Raw genomic sequence first — 19,369 nt, forward strand, 5'->3', positions numbered from 1 at the left:
AATTAGGTGACTTTCACTTTTTTTTCTATACTTTTCTGTAATGTTTGAATTTTGTATAAGGAGTATGCATTTCTAGTACAATTCCCAATTGGGAAAAAAACTGATTAAAGTATTTTTCTGGCTGAGTGTGGTGGCTCACGCCTGCAATCCCAATACTTTGGGAGACCAAGGCAGGCAGACAGGCTAAGGCAGAAAAATCGCTTGAGCTCAGAGGTTCAAGACCTGCATGGTCAACACAGGAAGATCCCTATCTCTACAAAGCATTTTTTAAAAATTGGCCAGATGTGGTGGTGTGCACCTCTGGTCCCAGCTACCCAGGAGGCTGAGATGAGAGGATTGCTTGAGCCCAGGAGGCTGGGGCTGCACTGAACCATAATTGTGTCAGTGCACACCAGTCTGAGTGAAAAAGCAAGACCCTGTCTCAAAAAATAATAATAATTTCCATAGAAAAGTTATCACTTAGGTCAATTTGGGGAGAAAAGTCTGTTTTTACAAACTTGGAAAAAATAAGTTTTTAAAAGGTAAAAAGAAAAAGCTTACACACCATTATTTTTTTTTTCTTTCCAAATATGTGGTTCAGACAAAACACAACTATCTCCTTAACTGGAGAAAATATAAAGGATGTTAAGCTCCATGGGGGCAAGAATTTTATGAGTTCTGTTATATTCACTGCTCTAAGCACAGAGCAGGAACTTAAATATTTGCTGAATGGATAAAAGTCCTATTTACCTTACACTAAATTTCATTGCCTCAAGCCAGAAGAATATTGGCTTATTCATCTTTATCTCTAACAATTAACAAATCATCTAACAAATAGTAATTGCCGATTCAATTATTTGTCAAATAAATGAAAAAGCAAAAAAGATAAGTTTAATAAATATTATTTTTGAAGCTAAGTCAATACAAAATGATAAGCATTATTGCACAATACTACATTCATTCTGGACTGTAATCTCTACATATAGGACAAAAGCAGAGACATCAAAGAAATGGGGGAAATGTTACCTTTCCTAGATTACATACGTGATGTCTAACAAGCAGACAATTTAAGTACAAAGACAGCATAAAAACTGTATAAATGAAGTTTTTAATGTCATCAAGAACTATACAACCTAAGTCAACAAAATAGCCAAACCAAAAATAAAAAAAAAAAAGAGAGAGAGGAAAAAAAAGGCAGGCCTACCTTGGGCCTCTGGGACTTTCCAAGTAACTACTTCTAGGAGGATCTGGAAGCAGGCCACCTGACCTCACTGGTATGTCCTTCACTGCAGTGACTGGCTGAGATGGGGCAGCTGAAGACTCCCCAAGTCCTTGATCAGATGAGAACGAACTGTATGGCAGAGTAGACTTGCTCAAAGGAGCTTTTGAATTCACTTGTTCTGATGGACCAACAGATGATTGCAATGGAGGATGGTAAGTTGTGGGTGGGGCAGAACCAAAAGACACAGGAGTAGGAAGCAGTGCTGGCCTAGGTTTCTCTGGAACTTGTGAGCTCTGTGAACTGGAGGCTGGTGGAACTGGGGCTACTGTTAACTGAGGAGGTATCCCTTGCGGAACTCCAGGAGGAGGTATTCCCGGAGGAGGTGTGGCTGAAGACAATGGTGGAAGGGGCATGACAGGTGGAGGTGCTGTTGAAGAGAGAGATGGTGGGGGAAGAACTGGTGGTGGCCCTGCAGAAGAGAGGGAAGGTGGGGGGAGAACTGGTGGTGGCCCTGCAGAAGAGAGAGAGGGAGGCATCCCTGGTGGGGGGACAGAGGTTGGTAGAGAAGGTGGCATAACAGGAGGGGGCATACCAGGTGGTGGCACTGTAGCAGGGAGGGCAGGGGGCATCACTGGTGGTGGCAATGATGGAGGCAACACAGGAGGGGGCATCGTAGGTAGAGGTGGAGGCATCTGAGAATATGGAACAAAAGGAGGTGGCATTGACATGTTCCCCATATACTGGTTCTTCATGTTCTGAAATGAATTGATTTTCTCCTGGAGATAACTCTGAGTGGCTTTCATATGTCCCTGCCATGTTTTCCACTGCTTCTCATACTCCTGAAGCTGATCTTTATGAGGATAGGAATGGAGTTGTTCCTCCCATAGCTGAAACTCTCGCTCCCATTCTTGGTAAAGATGTTGAAACTGTTGCTGCTGCATCTCATAATGCCGCAGCTGCACATCTACAGACATGGTCTACAAATAAAGGGATAAAAACTATTTCAAAACATTCATATAAAAGAATTAATCATAGGTTGAAATATTAATGAATCAAGGGCATTTGACGCTTTAGGAAATTAGAACACTAAAGACTTTTGGAGGCTAAGAATAAGCTTGTTAAGTTCTTTGAGTGATGATCATTCTTCTTCCTTCCTTTGGCTTAGAAAACTTACCATAGAGTTGGAAAAACCAACCACATGCTAAAGCAAATATCTATCTTGGCAGTCAAGTTTTTAATATTAACATGGATAATTTCAAGAGCTTGAAAAATGATCTATCATTATAGATATACAGACACATTATACTTCAAAGATACAAGACAGGCAAGTATCTAAGTCACTTTATCTTTTATCATATATTTGCTTAGGTTTTTTGTGATGGTTGTTTTTTGGCCTTTTTGCTTATCTGTTACTGTAGTAGTTTGTAAACAAAATACAGGTTAACATGTAGCTAAATGGTAAAAATCCCAGGTTCTTACCCTTAGCAATAGTAGGCTAACATCTGGCCTGGGTTGACACGATCAGGAAACTCTACTATAACCCACCCCTCCCCAGTCCCCCAGGTAATGTGACACATAACTATTTGGGCAGCCCCCCTTGGGAAACAACTAATTGTCAACAGGTGACATCTTTTCGTTTTTCACACTTAAATCTTTCAATAATAATAAATCCTTTCAATGTCTTAGGGTAACTTCCTATTTGTGGGCTATGGAAGCACTTGCCTGTATATGCGGTGGGGGCTGTATAATCTGCTGATACTGTTGTAGAATCTGCTGTAACTGAGTGTGCTTCTGCATTATTCCCTGATACTGGAAGCCAACTCGATGTTGCTGGTGCTGCTGCCAGTGTGCTGCTGCAGCCTGCAACTGCTTTAACCTGGCATCTTCTTCTGGGTCCTCGGACTAAAGATAAAAGAGGACACATTTTTATGTAAGTCATAAAACAGCAACCAAAAATACATGAAAAAATATATATCTCTACAACTCAGAAATATCCAATTGTCAAACACAGTATCTTTAGTTCTTTTTGGATTGAGAAAAGCCATTCTATCTTTAGATAAAACACAAAGCTCTATCTTTACTATTATGGCTACTAATAAAAAGGAGTTTATAAATTCCATAGTCTTCTCTGGAATAATAACCTTATTATTCCTAAACAGGACAACAACTTTTCCAGTAGAAAGTCAACCCAGGCCAGGCGCCATGGCTCACACTTGTAATCCAAGAACTTTGGGAGGCTGAGGCAGGCGGCTCACTCGAAGTCAGGAATTCCAGACCAGCCTGGCCAAAATGGTGAAACCCTGTCTCTACTAAAAATACAAATATTAGCTGGACCTGGTGGTGGGCACCTGTCATCTCAGCTACTTGGGAGGCTGATGCAGGAGAATCACTTGAACCTGGGAGGTGGAGTTTGCAGTAAGCCAAGATCGTGTCACCACACCGTACTCCAGCCTGGGTGACAGAATGAGACTCCATCTCAAAAAAAAAAAAAAAAAAAAAAAAAAAAAAAAAAAAAAAAAAAAAAAAGGAAAGTGAGGGAGAGGAAGGGAGGAAAGAAGGAAGTCCCAGCTACTTGGGAGGCTGAGGTGGGAGAGGATCACTTGAGCCCAGGAGGTTGAGGCTGAAGTGAGCTGAGTTCACACTACTGTACTTCAGCCTGGGCAACAGAGTGAGACCCTGTCTAAAACAAAAAACAAAAAAAAGAGAATCTTAAGTTACAGACCTTTTCACTCTGTGAGAAATCCCTTTCTTTTTTTGTCACTTTTCATCAATGAACTACAATATAATCATTATAGCTAGATAAGGCTTTCATGAGGCTCTTGGGAGAACAACGACGACCTTTGGACCAATATGAGAACCTCTCATGTGCCAGTCATTATGCTGAGTGACAAGGATAATCACATTTAATGCTTCAATACATCTATGTGATAGCTACTATCGAATATACTGACTTTGAAGAGATGTAAAATGAAGCACAAAATGGTTAACAAGTGGCAGTACCTGGACTATAGCCTGGGCAGCTTGACTCTAAAAGCTCAAGCCCTGTACTGTCTCTATGAACATACGCTGGTATATCCTTTTAGTGCTTAGAGGCACTCAATTCAGAAGAGTATCCAATTCTTCATTCACTTAACCCAGGAAAAAAATTCCTTTTCTAAACCTGATACAGCAGGCCAGGTGCAGTGGTTCATGCCTGTAATCCCAGCACTTTGGGAGGCCGAAGCAAGCAGATCACTTGAGGTCAGGAGCTCAAAACCAGCCTGGCCAACATGGTAAAACCCTATCTCTACTAAAAAATACAAAAATTAGCCAGTCATAGTGGTATGTGCCTATCATCCCAGTTACTCAGGAGGCTGAGGCAGGAGATTTGCCTGAACTTGGGAGGCAGATGTTGCAGTAAGCCAAGATTGTGCCATTGCACTCCAGCTTGGGCAACAGAGCAAAACTCTTGTCTCAAAAACATAAATAAATAAACCTGATACAACAGATATCTGATTATTTCACAAATGCAATTTTATAGATACTTAAAAAAACAAAAATATATATCCATTTATGATAAAAGCATACATAAATGAATCAGGAAAAAAGCTAAGTAATTTAATAAACACTAAACAGATTATATGGTTACCTGGGGTTCCTCAGGTGGGAGAGGAGGTGGCACTTCCTCATTTGGAGGTGGCAATGGGGGCTCCTCAGAAGAAGGAGTTTCTGGAACTTGACTGGTGGCAGGTACTGAAGCTTCTTCTTTTACCGGCTCTGGTGTATCCTTTGCTACCACAGGACCCTTTTTGTGTCCTGGCAAATGAACTTTTGTCCTCTGCTGCAAACTAAGCAAGTGCTGTCGATACCAATACTGCTGCTGTTCCTAAAACAGAAATAATTTTTAAGAATTTTAATTGACAATCATGTGTCTCCGCAACTTGGTGTTAACAGGGAGCTATCTTTTTGTTTGTTTATTTGTTTTTTTGAGCCAGAGTTTTGCTCTTGTTGCCCAGGCTGGAGTGCAATGGTGTGATCTCAACTCACTGCAACCTCTGCCTCCTGGGTTGAAGCGATTCTCCTGCCTCAGCCTCCCAAGTAGCTGGGATTATAGGCATGAGCTACTACACCTGGCTAATTTTGTATTTTTAGTAGAGATAGGGTTTCTCCATGTTGGTCAGACTGGTCTTGAACACCTGACCTCAGGTGATCTGCCTGCCTTGGCCTCCCAAAGTTCTGGGATTACAGGTGTGAGCCACCATGCCCAGCCAACAGGGAGCTATCTTTATGTCTGCATTCATGTGACTATATGTAAGAAAAGGCAAAGTTGGACTGAGAAAGGCAAGTAAGTTAACAAGATCTTAAACACAGCTACAGAAAAATTTCAGTTTCTCCCCCAAATTTGTACATTTAAATTAAACCATATATATTAATTCAACATGCTTCTGTGCTCTATTAAAACACGTGCTTTTGGAGGTTAGAGCCATCTTTCGGATAAATCCCTTCAGTATTCACAGCTACTTATTTTTAACCTGGCTTCAGTTGTTCAGATTTATTGACAGCAGTCTTATAATTAATGAATATAACCAAACAGTCCCACCTCTCTTCTCTGCCTTCTCTCTTTCTCCTCCAATGCTCCTCCCTCTTTTCTTTTTCTTTTTTTTTCTTTTTTGGAGACTGCCTCTCGTTATCTCACCCAGGATGGAGTTCAGTGGCCTGAACATGGCTCACTAAAACCTCAACTTCCCAGGCTCAAGTAATCCTCCTACCTCAGCCTCCTCAGCAGCTAGATTTGTAGGTGTGCGCCATGACACCCAGCTAATATTTTGTTTTATAGACACAAGGTCTTACTATGTTGCCCAGGCTGGTATCAAACTCCTGGGCTCAAGCAATCCTCTCACCTCAGTCTCTCAATGTGCTGGGATTACAAGTGTGAGCTACTATGCCCAGACTCTTCCCTCTTTTAAATACCTATTATAGCATTAGTCTACCCATACTCATGTACACACATATAAGAGAATATACTGTATTATTATTATTTGAGATGGAATCTTGCTCTATCACCTAGGATGGAGTCAGATGGCGCAATCTCGGCTCACTGCAACCTCTGCCTCCCGAGTTCAAGTGATTCTCCTGCCTCAGCCTCCCAAGTAGCTGGGATTATAGGCACCTGCCACCACGTCCAGCTAATTTTTGTATTTTTAGTAGAAATGGGGTTTCACTATATTGGCCAGGCTGGCCTTTAACTCATGGCCTCAGGTGATCCACCCACCTTGGCCTCCCAAAGTGCTGGGATTACCGATGTGAGCCACCGCATCCAACCAATACACTGTGTTTTAAAAGCCTTTCTATTTTTTTTTTCAAGATGGGGTTTCACCATGTTGGCCAGGCTGGTCTTGAACTCCTGACCTCAGGTGATCCACCCACCTCAGCCTCCCAAAGTGCTAGGATTACAGGCGTGAGCCACCGCGCCTGTCTGCTTTCTATTTATTTTTAAAGCCTTAGCTTTATCTTCCAAATTATATTGTAATTTAATTTTCTAAAAGCTTAATTTGTTCATTTTTTTAAAATTACAACAATAACCTGAGCAAGTGAAAAAGTAGAAAATACAGCCAATCCTCATTATTCTTGGATTCTGCATTTGCAAATTTGCCTACTTGCTAAAATTTTTCTTTTTCTTTGAGACAGGGTCATCTCCCTCTGTCACCCAGGCTGGAGTGCAGTGGTGCAATCTCAGCTCACTGCCACCTCCGACTTCTGTGCTCAAACGATCCTCCTGCTTCAACCTCCCATGTAACTGGGACCACAGGTATATGCCACCATCGAACTAACTTTTGTATTTTTTGCAGAGACAGGGTTTCACTATGTTGCCCAGGCTGGTCTAACTCCTGGACTCACGTGATCTGCCTTGGCCTCCCCAAAGTTCTGGGATTGTAGGAATGAGCCACCACGCCCGACCTAAAATTCATTTCTAAACCCAAAATCCATACTCACTAGCTTTCCCAGTCATTCACAAACATGTGGAGAGCAGTGAAAAACATGAGTTCCCTGATGTGTGCATTCCCAGCTGAGACAAGGTGTCTACCTTCTTGTTCCAGCTCTATACCATAAATAAATGCCCTTTTCAGTCTATTTAGTACCACATTTTCCACACTTTGTGCTTTTTTGTTGATTTCACTATTTAAAATGACCCCTAAGCATAGAGCTGAAGTGTTGTCTAGTGTCCCAAGAGCAAGAAGGCTGTCATATGCCCCACAGAGAAAATATCTGTCTTAGGTCAGCTTTGTTTAGGCAAGTGCTACAGTGCTGTTGGCCATGAGTACAATGTTGTTTTTTGTTTTTCTTTTTGTTTTATAAGAAGATGGTGTTTCACCGGGATGGCAGGCTGGTCTTGAACTCCTGACCTCAGGTGATCCACCTGCCTCGGCCGCCTAAAGTGCTGGGATTACAAGCGTGAGCCACTGCGCTAGGCCTGAGTACAATGTTAATAAATCAACAATATGTACTAAATAAGGTGTCTTTAAACAGAAACACACATAAACAAGGCTATGTATTCATCAGTTGATGAAAATGTGATGAGAAACTCACAGGAACCTAACCCTTTATTTCCCCAAGGAGCACTGGTTCAGTATTCACTAATTCAGTGTCGGGGGTGACTTTATAGAACTTAAATATCTCAAATAAAGAAAACTGACTACACAGGTAAGTAATAACTAATTAATTAAAATCAATGAAAGAAATCTCACCACTCAGAAAAAAAACTACAGGAGTGTCATTATCCTAGTATTATATAATTTTTTTATGGTTAAAAGGTTGCATAAAGAAAACCAAAAGTTCTAACGCTAAAATATTCACTGATGAATATTTAGGTTACATAAGGAAAACCAAAAGTTAACATAACACTAAAATATTCATTAATTAACTGCCCTGTATACCTATATGATTAACAAAAGTATATGTTTCTACTACAATTGTAAGGATGTAGTATTTTAAGAAAGTGATGCTGGAGAACATTGGAACTTATTACTGGCAGCTGAGAATCTGACAGAAGTGTTACCAGTTAACAATCAAACAGTACTGTACAGTAGAAACAACAAAAGAGAATGGCCTGAATACCAAAGGTCGAAGAGCAGTCCCTACAAAAACTGATAAATCTCTAAAACATTTTTTCAACATGTCAAAAAATGAAATAAAAGGTATTTGAGATGAGATTTGGGTGGGGCTAAAAAAATAAAAATAAAAGGTGGTCTATAATGTTGTCATACAATTTTCCCACAAAAATTGTAGCAAAGAAATCCAGTCTATACTTTATTCTTTATTCATTCTAAAACTTGCCTATTATTTCATTTATAACAATTCCATCAAATATAAAATCTGCTTATCCTTATCACTTTGAGCTTTGTTTTTCCCTATTGGGTCCCAAACAAATGTTTTATGTTTTACAATAACTTTTGGTTTCTGTGTTAAATGAATTCACTTTACTTGCCATTTTCGAATCCAATTATCTTTGAATAACTAGGATTTTCTACGTTGTTAATATTTTATAGTTTAACCTCCTCTAATTTTCTTTATGCCAACAGAAGCATTAAATATACATAATACATACCTTTTTCTCACCAAACATACTGATTTGTTACTTGCTTTTCACTCAAAGAATGTAATTTTCTTAGGGGGCAGCCGCCTTCCACTCTATTTATATCCTATCTTGTAGTCAAGCATAGTGCTAGAGCACACAGTAGGATGTCAATAAATGGTTATTGATCAACTAAAGCCTTCCCCTCTCGGTCATTCATTTCTACTACATGAAACCTGTTCCAATCTATTTGGAAGAATAAATTCCATCTCTATCTTGACGTCTGACCCATGATTGGATTTTTCGCTTTTAACTATCATACATATAGTCATCCCCTCCCAGTATATAATTACAGATGGTCCCTGACTTAACAATGGTTCAATGTATGATTTTTCAACTTCATGATGGTGTGAAAGTGGTATGTATTCAGTGAAAACTATACCAAGAATTTTGAATTTTGATCTTTTCACAGGCTCAAAATATTCGGTATGATACTCTCTTGTGATGCTGGAGAACAGCAGCGAGCCTCAGCTCCTGGTCAGCCATGCATCATGACGGCAAACAACCAATACTCAGCCAGGTGCAATGGCTCACGCCTGTAATCCCAGCACTTTAAGAGGCCAAGGTGGATCACCTGAGGTCAGGAGTTCGGGACCCGCCTCGCCAACATGGTGAAACCCTGTCTCTACAAAAATACAAAAAAATTAGCTGGGCATGATGGCGGCTGCCTATAATCCTAATTACTTAGGAGGCTGAGACGGGAGAATTGCTTGAACCCAGGAGGTGGAGGTTGCAGTGAGCCAAGATCGCACCACTGCACTCTAGCCTAAGCGACAGATCAAGACTCCATGCCAAAACAAAACAAAACAAAAACAACGAATACTCTACTGTGTACTGTGTGACCAGATGACTGCCTAATGGTAGGCTACTGTAAGTTTTCTGAGCACATTTAATAGCTAGGCTAAGCTATGGTATTCAGTAAGTTAGGTGTATTAAATGTTCAACTTTTATTATCCTCAATTTACAATGGGTTTATTGGAATGTAACCCCACTATAAGTTCAAGAGTATCTGTACTTTCACTATTCAATGTAAAAAAACAGCACACTGACCATGAAAGTTAATAATAATGTAGTATTAAACCACTTTCTTCCATTATTTTAATACTGAAAACATCAACACTTAGCCTTCAGTTTTTTTTTTTGTTTTTTTTTTTTTTGAGAAGGAGTTTCGCTCTTGTTACCCAGGCTGGAGTGCAATGGCACCATCTCGGCTCACCGCAACCTCCGCCTCCTGGGTTCAAGCAATTCTCCTGCCTCAGCCTCCCGAGTAGCTGGGACTACAGGTGTGCACCACCATGCCCAGCTAATTTTTGTATTTTTAGTAGAGACGGGGTTTCACCATGTTGACCAGGATGGTCTCGATTTCTTGACCTCGTGATCCACCCGCCTCGGCCTCCCAAAGCGCTGGGATTACAGGCTTGAGCCACCGCGCCCGGCCTAGCCTTCAGTTTTAAAAAAATTAATGAACTCATTATTTTTCAAGTAGAAGTTAAAAGTTTCCTTTTTTAAAGTTGCTTTGAAAGCATGATTGAAAGACACAACGATGAAAACTATCTTTCACAAATTAAGCCAATGCTACAGATATGAAAACTGTACAGGTCCAGATTCTTTAGCAGCCGCTGCTTTATCACCGATTCTCATGATTTGTCTTAGATCCAGACCAGGGTTAAGAACATGTTAAGGGCTGAAGTACTTGTTGTTCACTGATGGTATGCCTTGCAGGTCAATTTCTATTTAATATGAACCCTATAAGTAGTAACCAGGTCTAATTCACTCCTAGGATAAGCTTCAGCACATTTTTGAAGCTCTACAAATAAATAATAATGATATCACTCACAAATGTCCTCGTGACCCTAAGAGAAGGGTGATTATCTCTATTTTAGAAAGAAAAAAATACGCCTGAACTTGCTGATGACACCAGTTCTTCTGAATGTTCCATTATATCAGATAACTCCATTGCATATGGGATATGGTTTCATAGGTAGAGAGAAATCATTGTATAGGTCACATTTAAACCAAGATTGAATGAAGGGATTTCAAACATAAAGAATGTAGAACTATTTGTCACAAATATTGTTACTAAGAAAGATGCGGCTGAGGCAAGACTATCACTTGAGCCCAGGAATTCAGACCAGCCTGGGCAACATGGCAACAACCCATCTCTATGGGCAAAAAAAAAAAAAAAAAAAAAAAAAAGATGTTGATTTTATTTTACTCAGGAAGCATTACTGACCATTTGCTACTAGTATAGCAACAAACTAGCTACTAAATGATTTTCCAAGTGGAGAAATATAAAGGAGGTGTTTGTGTATAATGTTTTAGAGACTAATTTAGGAAGATTACCTTCCCTATCTAGGTTTACAAATGTCTGTAAGACAATGTTCTATGTCTTATATCCTAAAGCAGGGGGCAGGGAGGACACCTACTAAAATAATGAATTGGATTTCCATTCTAGAAATTTATTTAAAATGGCTTCTTTTAAATATTTTCGAGACTCACATTCTACTGTAGGAATCAGGGTCACCAGATAAGCTTAGTCCCCATCTTTTTTTTTTTTTTTAATGCTCATTTACTTTATCTATTCCTCCAGTTCCTTCCCTCATTCTCTCTCTCCTCCAGTCAAACTTCTTGAAAGAGTTGTCTATACTCACCATCCCCATTTCCTCACCTTCCATCACTCCTCAAATCAATGCAATATGGCTTCAGTCACTATGAAACTCCTCCTGCCAAGGTCAACAATAATCTACATGTCAGTAGGTGCAAAAGATAACTCACAATTTTTATCTTGCTTGACCTCTCAGCAGTTCTTGACAGAGCTGACAACTCCCTCCTCCTAGAGTCTGTTCCTTCACTTTTCTGGCATTAAAAGTAACAGCAAAAACCGCAATTACTTTTGCATCAACCTAATATGAATACCTATTTGGCCTTTCTTTCACTGGTTCCCCTAGATACTGCTATTCTGAGGAGCTAGGCTTAATGTTCTTTAACCTCTGTTCTTACTCTACACACATTCCTTGAGAGGCTTCATTTATTTCTGTGTCTTCAAATACCATTTTTGTGCTGATGACTTATAAATCTGTGTCTTCCAGATCTTACATCTAGACTCTAGAGCTATATCTAACTTTCAACTGAACATCTCCATTTGTAATCTATGCCTCAAGAACCCCAAACTCAGTATGTCTGAAACCTAACTCATCATTTTCCCCTCACCCCCAGAAATGTTCTTCCTCCTCCTCCTTTAGGTTTTTCTGTTTCAGTAAATTTGACGATCATCCACCCTGCAGCCCAACCCAGAAACCTAAGATCATCCTTGATGCCTCCCTCTCCATTACTACTAAATCACAAAGTGGATTCACTAGCAGCTAAATATCTCTTTAGTTTTCCCACTTCTCTCCATCTCCACTAGCACCATCAAGTCCAAACCACTATTATCTCTTGCCTGGACTACCTCAATAACTATTCTCTCTAAATCACTTTTGCTCCCTTTCATTCTACTCTCTACACTGCAAGCAGAGTGAGCTTTCAAAAATGCCAATCTGTCACATTCACCTATATAAAAATTGTCAATGGCTTCCTACTGCCATTAGAATAAAGTCCTTACAGGCCTTCCCTCATCTAGTTCATGCCTACCATCCTCACCCTGGGCTTTCAGTGAGCCCTACTGAACTTACTTAATTCTTTGAACTCTAACTTCTGGTTAACTGATTGATTTCTACTCTTTTTTTTTTTTTTTTTTTTGTAATTGAGATGGAGTCCTACTCTGTCGCCCAGGTTAGAGTGCAGTGGCTTGATCTTGGCTAACTGCGACCTCCACTTCCTGGGTTCAAGTGATCCTCTTGCCTCAGCCTCTCAAGTAGCTGAGACTAAAAGCATATGCCACCACACCCAGCTAATTTTTTGTATTTTTAGCAGAGACAGGATTGCACCATGTTGGTCAGGCTGGTCTTGAACTCCTGACCTCAAGTGATCTGCCTGCCTCGGCCTCCCAAAGTGCTGAGATTATAAGCGTGAGCCACTATACTTGGCCTAATTTTTTTTTTTAGGTCTCACTCTGTTGCCCAGGCTGGAGTGCAATGACACAAGAACTCCTGGGCTTAAATGATCCTCCCACCTCAGCCACCCCCAAGTAGCTGGAACTACAGGCACTGGCTAGTTTTTAAAATTTTTTGTAGAGGGGGTGTCTCACTTTATTGCCCAGGCTGGCCTTGAACTCCTGGCCTCAAATGACCCCAAGGAACTGGGATTACAGGTGGGAGCACCCAGTTCTCCTACTGATTCTTTAGATTTCACTTAAATATCACTTTACAAAGGGAGCCCTCTTTAATTAGGTTAGAGCTCCTAGCTATATTCAATTATTTAAAACACATTTGTTCTCTACCTCCTATGTGCTAGACCCCTCTGCATGGCACTGTGAATACTGTGGTAACTAAAAAGAAGAAAAAAACCAACTCGCCTTTGCCAGTTCCTTGGAGAATCATCTAGCACCCTGCAGGTCTCCTTTTAATTACTTATTAAATGTCTTTTCCCCTCCCCCACAACCGGAACAAGAAGTCAATGAGGGCAGGTACCATATCTATTTTGTTCACCATTTCATCTCCAGTATTAAGCGTAGTACTCATAGTACCTGGCACATAGTTGCTAGTCAATAAATAGTTAAACATTAAATAAATAACATCTCTAAAAGCTAATCAAAGCCAACAGCTTTAAATAAATCAGTCAGTCCCTTAAACACATAGAAAAATTAATTCTTCGAAAAGACACATTCTGGCTGGGCACAGTGGCTCACACTTGTAATCCCAGCACTTTGGGAGGCCAAAGCAGGTGGATCACTTGAGGTCAGGAGTTTGAGAGCAGCCTGGCCAACATGGTGAAACTCCATCTACTAAAAATACAAGAATCAGCTGGCATGGTAGTGTGCACCTGTAATCCCATATACTTGGGAGGCTGAGGCAGGAGAATTGCTTGAACCCAGGAGGTTGTAGTGAGCCAAGATTTCACCACTGCACTCCAACAACAGAGCGAGACTCACTCTCTCTTAAAAAAAAAAAAAAAGACACATTCCATTCCATTACATCATCAACGCTTTACTGGAGAAACTAGAAAATAAATGGAAGAACATCAGATATTTATCTTGTCCTTCCCATACCAACTATATTTTCAATAAAATACCTGTGGCAAAAGTTTTTCTTTACAGAATTCTATATAGTAAATGTGGACGAAATGGCAGAAAAAAAAAAAAAATCACCAGATTGCAACCTCTCTCTAATTAAATAATTTACTTAGCCAAAGACCTTCAATGGATGAACCAGTAGACTGAAAAATTAGATGCAAGATTGATAGAAAGTTTTACGGTAGTGGGACTAATGGCATTACTAACCGTGGAACAATCAGGCACTGGATGCCTCATGACGGAATGCAACACTCACCAAAAGAAAGCTGAACTTAAATGTAGATTCCAGAGTTAACTTCTAATTTAAAAACAAAACAAAACAAAACAAAAAAACATGGAAGACATAGGAACAAGTCAAATGACACCGTGAAAAAACAAATAATACAGAATGTCAGAGATTCTACAGGACAACTGACACAGATTTTTCATCAAGTTCAATGGCATGAGGTAGAAAGATAAAATAAGAGGGAATGGCCTAGGTCAGGGGTTCTCAACTGAGGGCAATTTTGTCCTAGGGGATATTTGGCAATATGTGGAAACATTTTTGGTTGTTGGACTGGGGGCTGCCACTGGCATCTAATGGGTAGAGGTTAGGAATGCTGCTAAACATCCTACAATGCTTAGGACAAGCCCCTCTACAACAAAGAATTCACCCTGTTCAAAGTGTCCACAGTGCTGAAGCTGAGAAACCCTGATCTATACCAAGAGTCTTTTCAGTATTGTTTGGATTTTGATTTGAACACACCACCAAAACATTGTTTGGGAAAAGACTGTGAGGACAGAAAACAACAATACTGTCGAGTCAATTTGGGGTGCTTTAACATGGATGGTATCAAAGAATTATTTTTAATTTCATTAGTATGATGAAACAATAAAGGAAATCTGAATTCATCAGGTATTAGATGATACCAAGAAACTTAACTTTGTTAGGTGTTAACAATGTGTTTTTCTAAGAAAAGGCCTTTTTTTTGTTTTTTGGTTTTTAGAGGTACTTGACTAAGAATGCAGGGATAAAATGACATAAGATCTAAGATTTGCTTTAAAATACTTCAGCAGCGACCAGGTATGGTGGTTCATGCCCGTAATCCCAGCACTTTGGGAGGTCAAGGCAGTGGACTGTTTGAGCTCAGGAGTTCAAGACCAGCCTGGGCAACATGGCAAAACCCCATCTCTACCCAAAAAAAAAAAAAAAAAAAAACTAACTGGACATGGTGGCATGCACCTATAGTCCCAGCTACCTGGGATGGCTTGAGCCTGGGGAGGCAGAGGTTGCACTGAACCGAGACTATGCCACTACACTCCAGCCTGGGTGACGGACAGAGCAAGACCCTGTCTCTGTCTCTCTTCATATTTTATACACACACACACACACACACACACACACACACACAAAATAAAAAAAAGGCCTAGGTAAAGTAAACATGGCAAAATCTTGATAGCTGTTGAATTTGAATGATGGGTATATTTGGGAAACCATACTGTTTTCTCTACTTTGTGTATTTTTTAAATCTTTCACCATAAGAAATTTTGAATGACACATTCCAAAAACAAAATATGAATCAAAGAATAATCAATATGTAGAAGGATTAACTGTCAGAGACTGACACTGGCATGAAGAAATATTTATCATCTAATAAACCAACATATCCTAAGTACAGAACACGACAACTCTCATATTTTATTCAACAAATCTTTGTGGAGAGCCTACAAATTGCAAGGCACTGTCCTAGGTGCTACAGGGATAAAAGATAACCAAGACAATTCCTGTCTGCAAGGGACTTAAAATCTGAAGAACCACCAAACCAGATGGGTAAGCGCAAGCAGAGCTTCCTGGAAACCTTGATATTTAAGATATGCCTTGAAAGCAATACAACTCAAAGGGGAAACAGAGGGTTGAAGAAGGGATGAATTCTAGAAAGAGGTAAAGCCACAGGCTTAAAGGCTCTTCTTGATCTGGCCTACGTGCACCACAAGCCTCATCTTCCACCACTCTTTCTCTCACCAAAGAATTGCAGGCACTGAACATTCAAGACACTGAGTTCATTACAGACAAGGGTACAAAGGCAGAAAAGTAAAAGCACTGTTCATGGTAAGGCCTGGTCTGACACACACACTCCTCCCAAAAAAAGTCAAAAATACAATAAATTTGTCTCTCTGTAAGGTCAGGAAAACAGTCTAGTAGAGAGGAGAATATAAATGTCCTATTTTGGCTCAGACTAACTCTAAGAATGTTTGACAACAAAAGCACTAAAGACTTCAGAGTGGGGTGGGAAAGGGGACAAATTCTGTGTATAATAGAGTGATCTGGGGAAAATAAACTGGTCAGACGGTACAAATTTGATGTAAGGCAACAGAATCACTATTCTACTACTTTACTGCGACATCCCAAGTGTTTTCTCCAGAAGATGTGCCAAGCATCATTTCTTAAAACAACTTGCTTCTGTTCCTAATTTCTAATGCCAAACCACCATAAAATTACAATACTGCATCCCTATCTTTTGGAAATGTTTTATAGGTAAATCTGAGTGTTTATATTACAAGATTCTCTTTTTTTCCTTATGAATCTAAAGTAAATTAGTAATTGCTAAAAGCGTCTACTTTAGGAAATCATAACAACTGATTTATTCTGCTTTCGTTTGACCTTCCCTCTCTCAAAGGAGAATTCATTTATTACTGATACCCTGTCAATCTTTGTCTGTTCTGTGGGACTCATCATTCCGAACAGAAATTTAGAAAATTTAGAAGAATAGCTGGCTCTCTCACGAAAAGATATCACAAAACATTTTTTTATGTTGGCCAAATTCCAAGGCTGTTTCTTTGGACTGAATGGTAATGACAATGAAATGCAGAAAATTGCTCATATCTTAAAACTATCTTTAAATACTATGAGAAAAGGATGTACGGGTCAATTCCTAAAATGGATCAACAGAACCCCAAAAGGGTCTAGGGATCCTTTGGGGGGTCTAGTAACTCACCTATGTATTGTATATGTACCTATAAGCATAATTAGACTGCTCTTGGTAAGACAAGATTTCCATCCCTCGTTTTCTGAAACCACTTAATTCAGGAACCTGACAGCTATCCCTGGCCCCTAAATAGTATTTTTAAAAGAAGCTAACTGGTCGTAAGGTTTACAAACATTCAAGTGTCAGCCCTTGGAGAAGCCGCTTTTTCATGCTTTCTCTCAAATGAAAATTTTAGTTTAAAATACAATTTAAAACAAGACCCTCTGCAACAAAATCTATTTGCAACAGCAACAAAATCTAAGAGGACGGTCAAATAAACCACTGAGAAGTAACTTTTGGGCCATGCCAGCACTGTATGTGATCTATACGCATCTACAAACGCTGTTTTTTTTTTTGTTTGTTTTGTTTTTGGTAATCCACATTTAGCTAATTAAAAAGCTGATCTGTCAGCCCTCTGACTCTTATGGAATCCTTTCGAGTGTTAGCTAGTCACTGTGTGTTGGAATTAGACTAAGCACTGGTTAAAGCCCTGAGGCCTGCTCACTCAGGGCCCTCTAGGTGAAAGATGCGGCTCAGGCACATGCTCTCTTACCTGTGGAGTCATCGTAGAGGGATCTGGCTCAGGGGCGGCTTGCTGCTGTTCAGCACTCTTGTTTTTGGCCCCACTCTCCAAAGGCTCTTGCTGGACAGTTGTCTTATTTCCAGAGGGGGCGGACGGTGGTGGTGGAGCTAGTAGTTGGGATTTAGAATGGCTCTGGGAGGGGCGGGAAGGAGATGCTTGAGAAGAGGGCAAGTAGGACTGGGAATGGCTCAAATAGGATTGCGAGGAAGAGGAGGAGGATGAATAAGAAGGGGTGGGCGGCAGGTAGGATTGGGAAGGTGGGGACTGGGAAGGGGACGGCTGAGCAGGAGGCAGGTAGGGCTGAGATGAGGACGGCGGGTAATAAGAGGGTGGCGGCTGAGGTGGGGGCATGTAAGACTGAGATGGGGGCATATAGGACCCAGGGGGCACAGGGGGAGATTCAGGAGGGGATTCCAGCTCCATTGGAACCAAACCAGGAGGCCCGTCTCGTTGATGGTGGAGCATCTGGTGTTTGTACTGCTGCTGCTTCTGATAGCTGAGGGCCGGCCCAGGTGGCGGGGGCATCGGTGGCGGCGGCGGCTGCCAGTCTCCGTAGCCGCCCCCCGGCATCACCGGCGGGGGCGGCAGGGGGGGCGGAGGAAGGTGGTGGGGCTGAAGCACGCACTGCATTTGCTTCTGATGCATCTGCTGCAGCTGCTGGAGCTGCGCCAAGTGCTGTTCGCGGAAGCTCATAAAGCCCGAGGAGGAGGGGGCCGCGGGAGTCGTCGAGCTCGAGTACCCCGGTCCCGGCGAGGCCTCAGGAAGCGCCACCGGCGGCGGCGGTGGGACCGGCGGCGGCGGATAGTGGCTGCTCCCGCCATACCGGCCCCAGTTCGGGTACATATCGAAAAAGAAGGCGCAGGGCTCGTCCTGGCGCCGTTACTCGTCGCAACCGACCTCCAGGAGCCGCGGCGACGACGGCGACAGCCGGAACTCGCGGCGCCTACAGGCCCCGGAGCGTGTAAACGGAGCGCGCCAGTGCGCCGGCGCTCCCGAGGTGGGCCCGCGACCGGGAAGGCGGGGACGCGACTTGGGCGACTACGCCTGCGCAGTAACCACCGAGACGAGAACAAAGGCGAGATAGAGCGGCCCTTTGCTTGGCGACTCGCGGTTGCCATCTTCCTTTGGGTCCAGATAATGTAGGCGCGAGTAGAATCTTCTCATAGAACTAAAAAACCATAGAGTCTCACAGCCGAAAGGGGTGGTAGAGATCCTATCGCTCCACGGGTTCATTTTTGAATGAAAAAAAAAAAAAAGGTTCCATTCACAATAGCAACAATCGCAACAACAACAACAAAAAACATAAAGCAACTAGGAAAAACTCTAATGAGAAAGATGTGGGACTTATATGTAGAAAACTACAGAGTCATAAAGAATCATATCTGAGTAGGATGAAATTAGACTTGAAATAATGGAGAGGCTTACCATGATCCTGAGTGAAAAGAAGAAAAATTGTAAAGATATCAGTTTCTCCCAAATTAAATGATAGACCTAACTCAGTTCTACCCAAAAATTCCACTGAGAACAAAGCTGTGAAGAATGGAAAGGTACTTTCAAGGTGAAGTGTAAGATTACACCAATTCCTTCAGACGTATAATAAATAACATTCGCAGGAATTGTAAAAGGGGAGAAACGGAATTTTTTAGACTATCTCAACACATATAAATCTTTGTCTCAGAGCTAAAGCAAAGAGAGCAAAAACTAGATACAAAGGTGGTCTAAAGACAACCTACAAGACAATCTTCCAAAAACTCTCAACGTAATACCAAACAAACTCTTTCTTTAGCTTGAGTGAATC

General features: G+C 41.2%; 1 protein-coding gene across 3 annotated transcripts in view; it reads right to left on the minus strand.

The window, feature by feature from the left end:
- The window catches only part of YLPM1 (YLP motif containing 1), a 73,141-nt gene extending 54,553 nt beyond the window's left edge, over positions 1-18,588 (minus strand). For 2 of the 3 annotated variants that reach the window (XR_004271784.1, XM_032287857.1), the window contains exons 1-4: positions 17,542-18,582; positions 4,830-5,066; positions 2,924-3,103; positions 1,184-2,178 (exon numbers count right to left, since the gene is read on the minus strand). Coding sequence is in view for 2 of the 3 variants with exons in the window: in XM_032287857.1 (XP_032143748.1) it covers positions 1,184-2,178; positions 2,924-3,103; positions 4,830-5,066; positions 17,542-18,414 (2,285 nt within the window). In the remaining variant the exon portion in view is untranslated. Of the gene's footprint in view, positions 1-1,183; positions 2,179-2,923; positions 3,104-4,829; positions 5,067-17,541 lie in introns of all 3 variants that reach the window. The other variant, XM_032287856.1, reaches the window with a different exon arrangement.
- Positions 18,589-19,369: the final 781 nt, after the last annotated feature.

The sequence above is a fragment of the Sapajus apella genome, unplaced genomic scaffold (assembly GCF_009761245.1).
Source record: "Sapajus apella isolate SASKATOON/1434 unplaced genomic scaffold, GSC_monkey_1.0 scaffold20, whole genome shotgun sequence".
Lineage (NCBI taxonomy): Eukaryota > Metazoa > Chordata > Mammalia > Primates > Cebidae > Sapajus > Sapajus apella.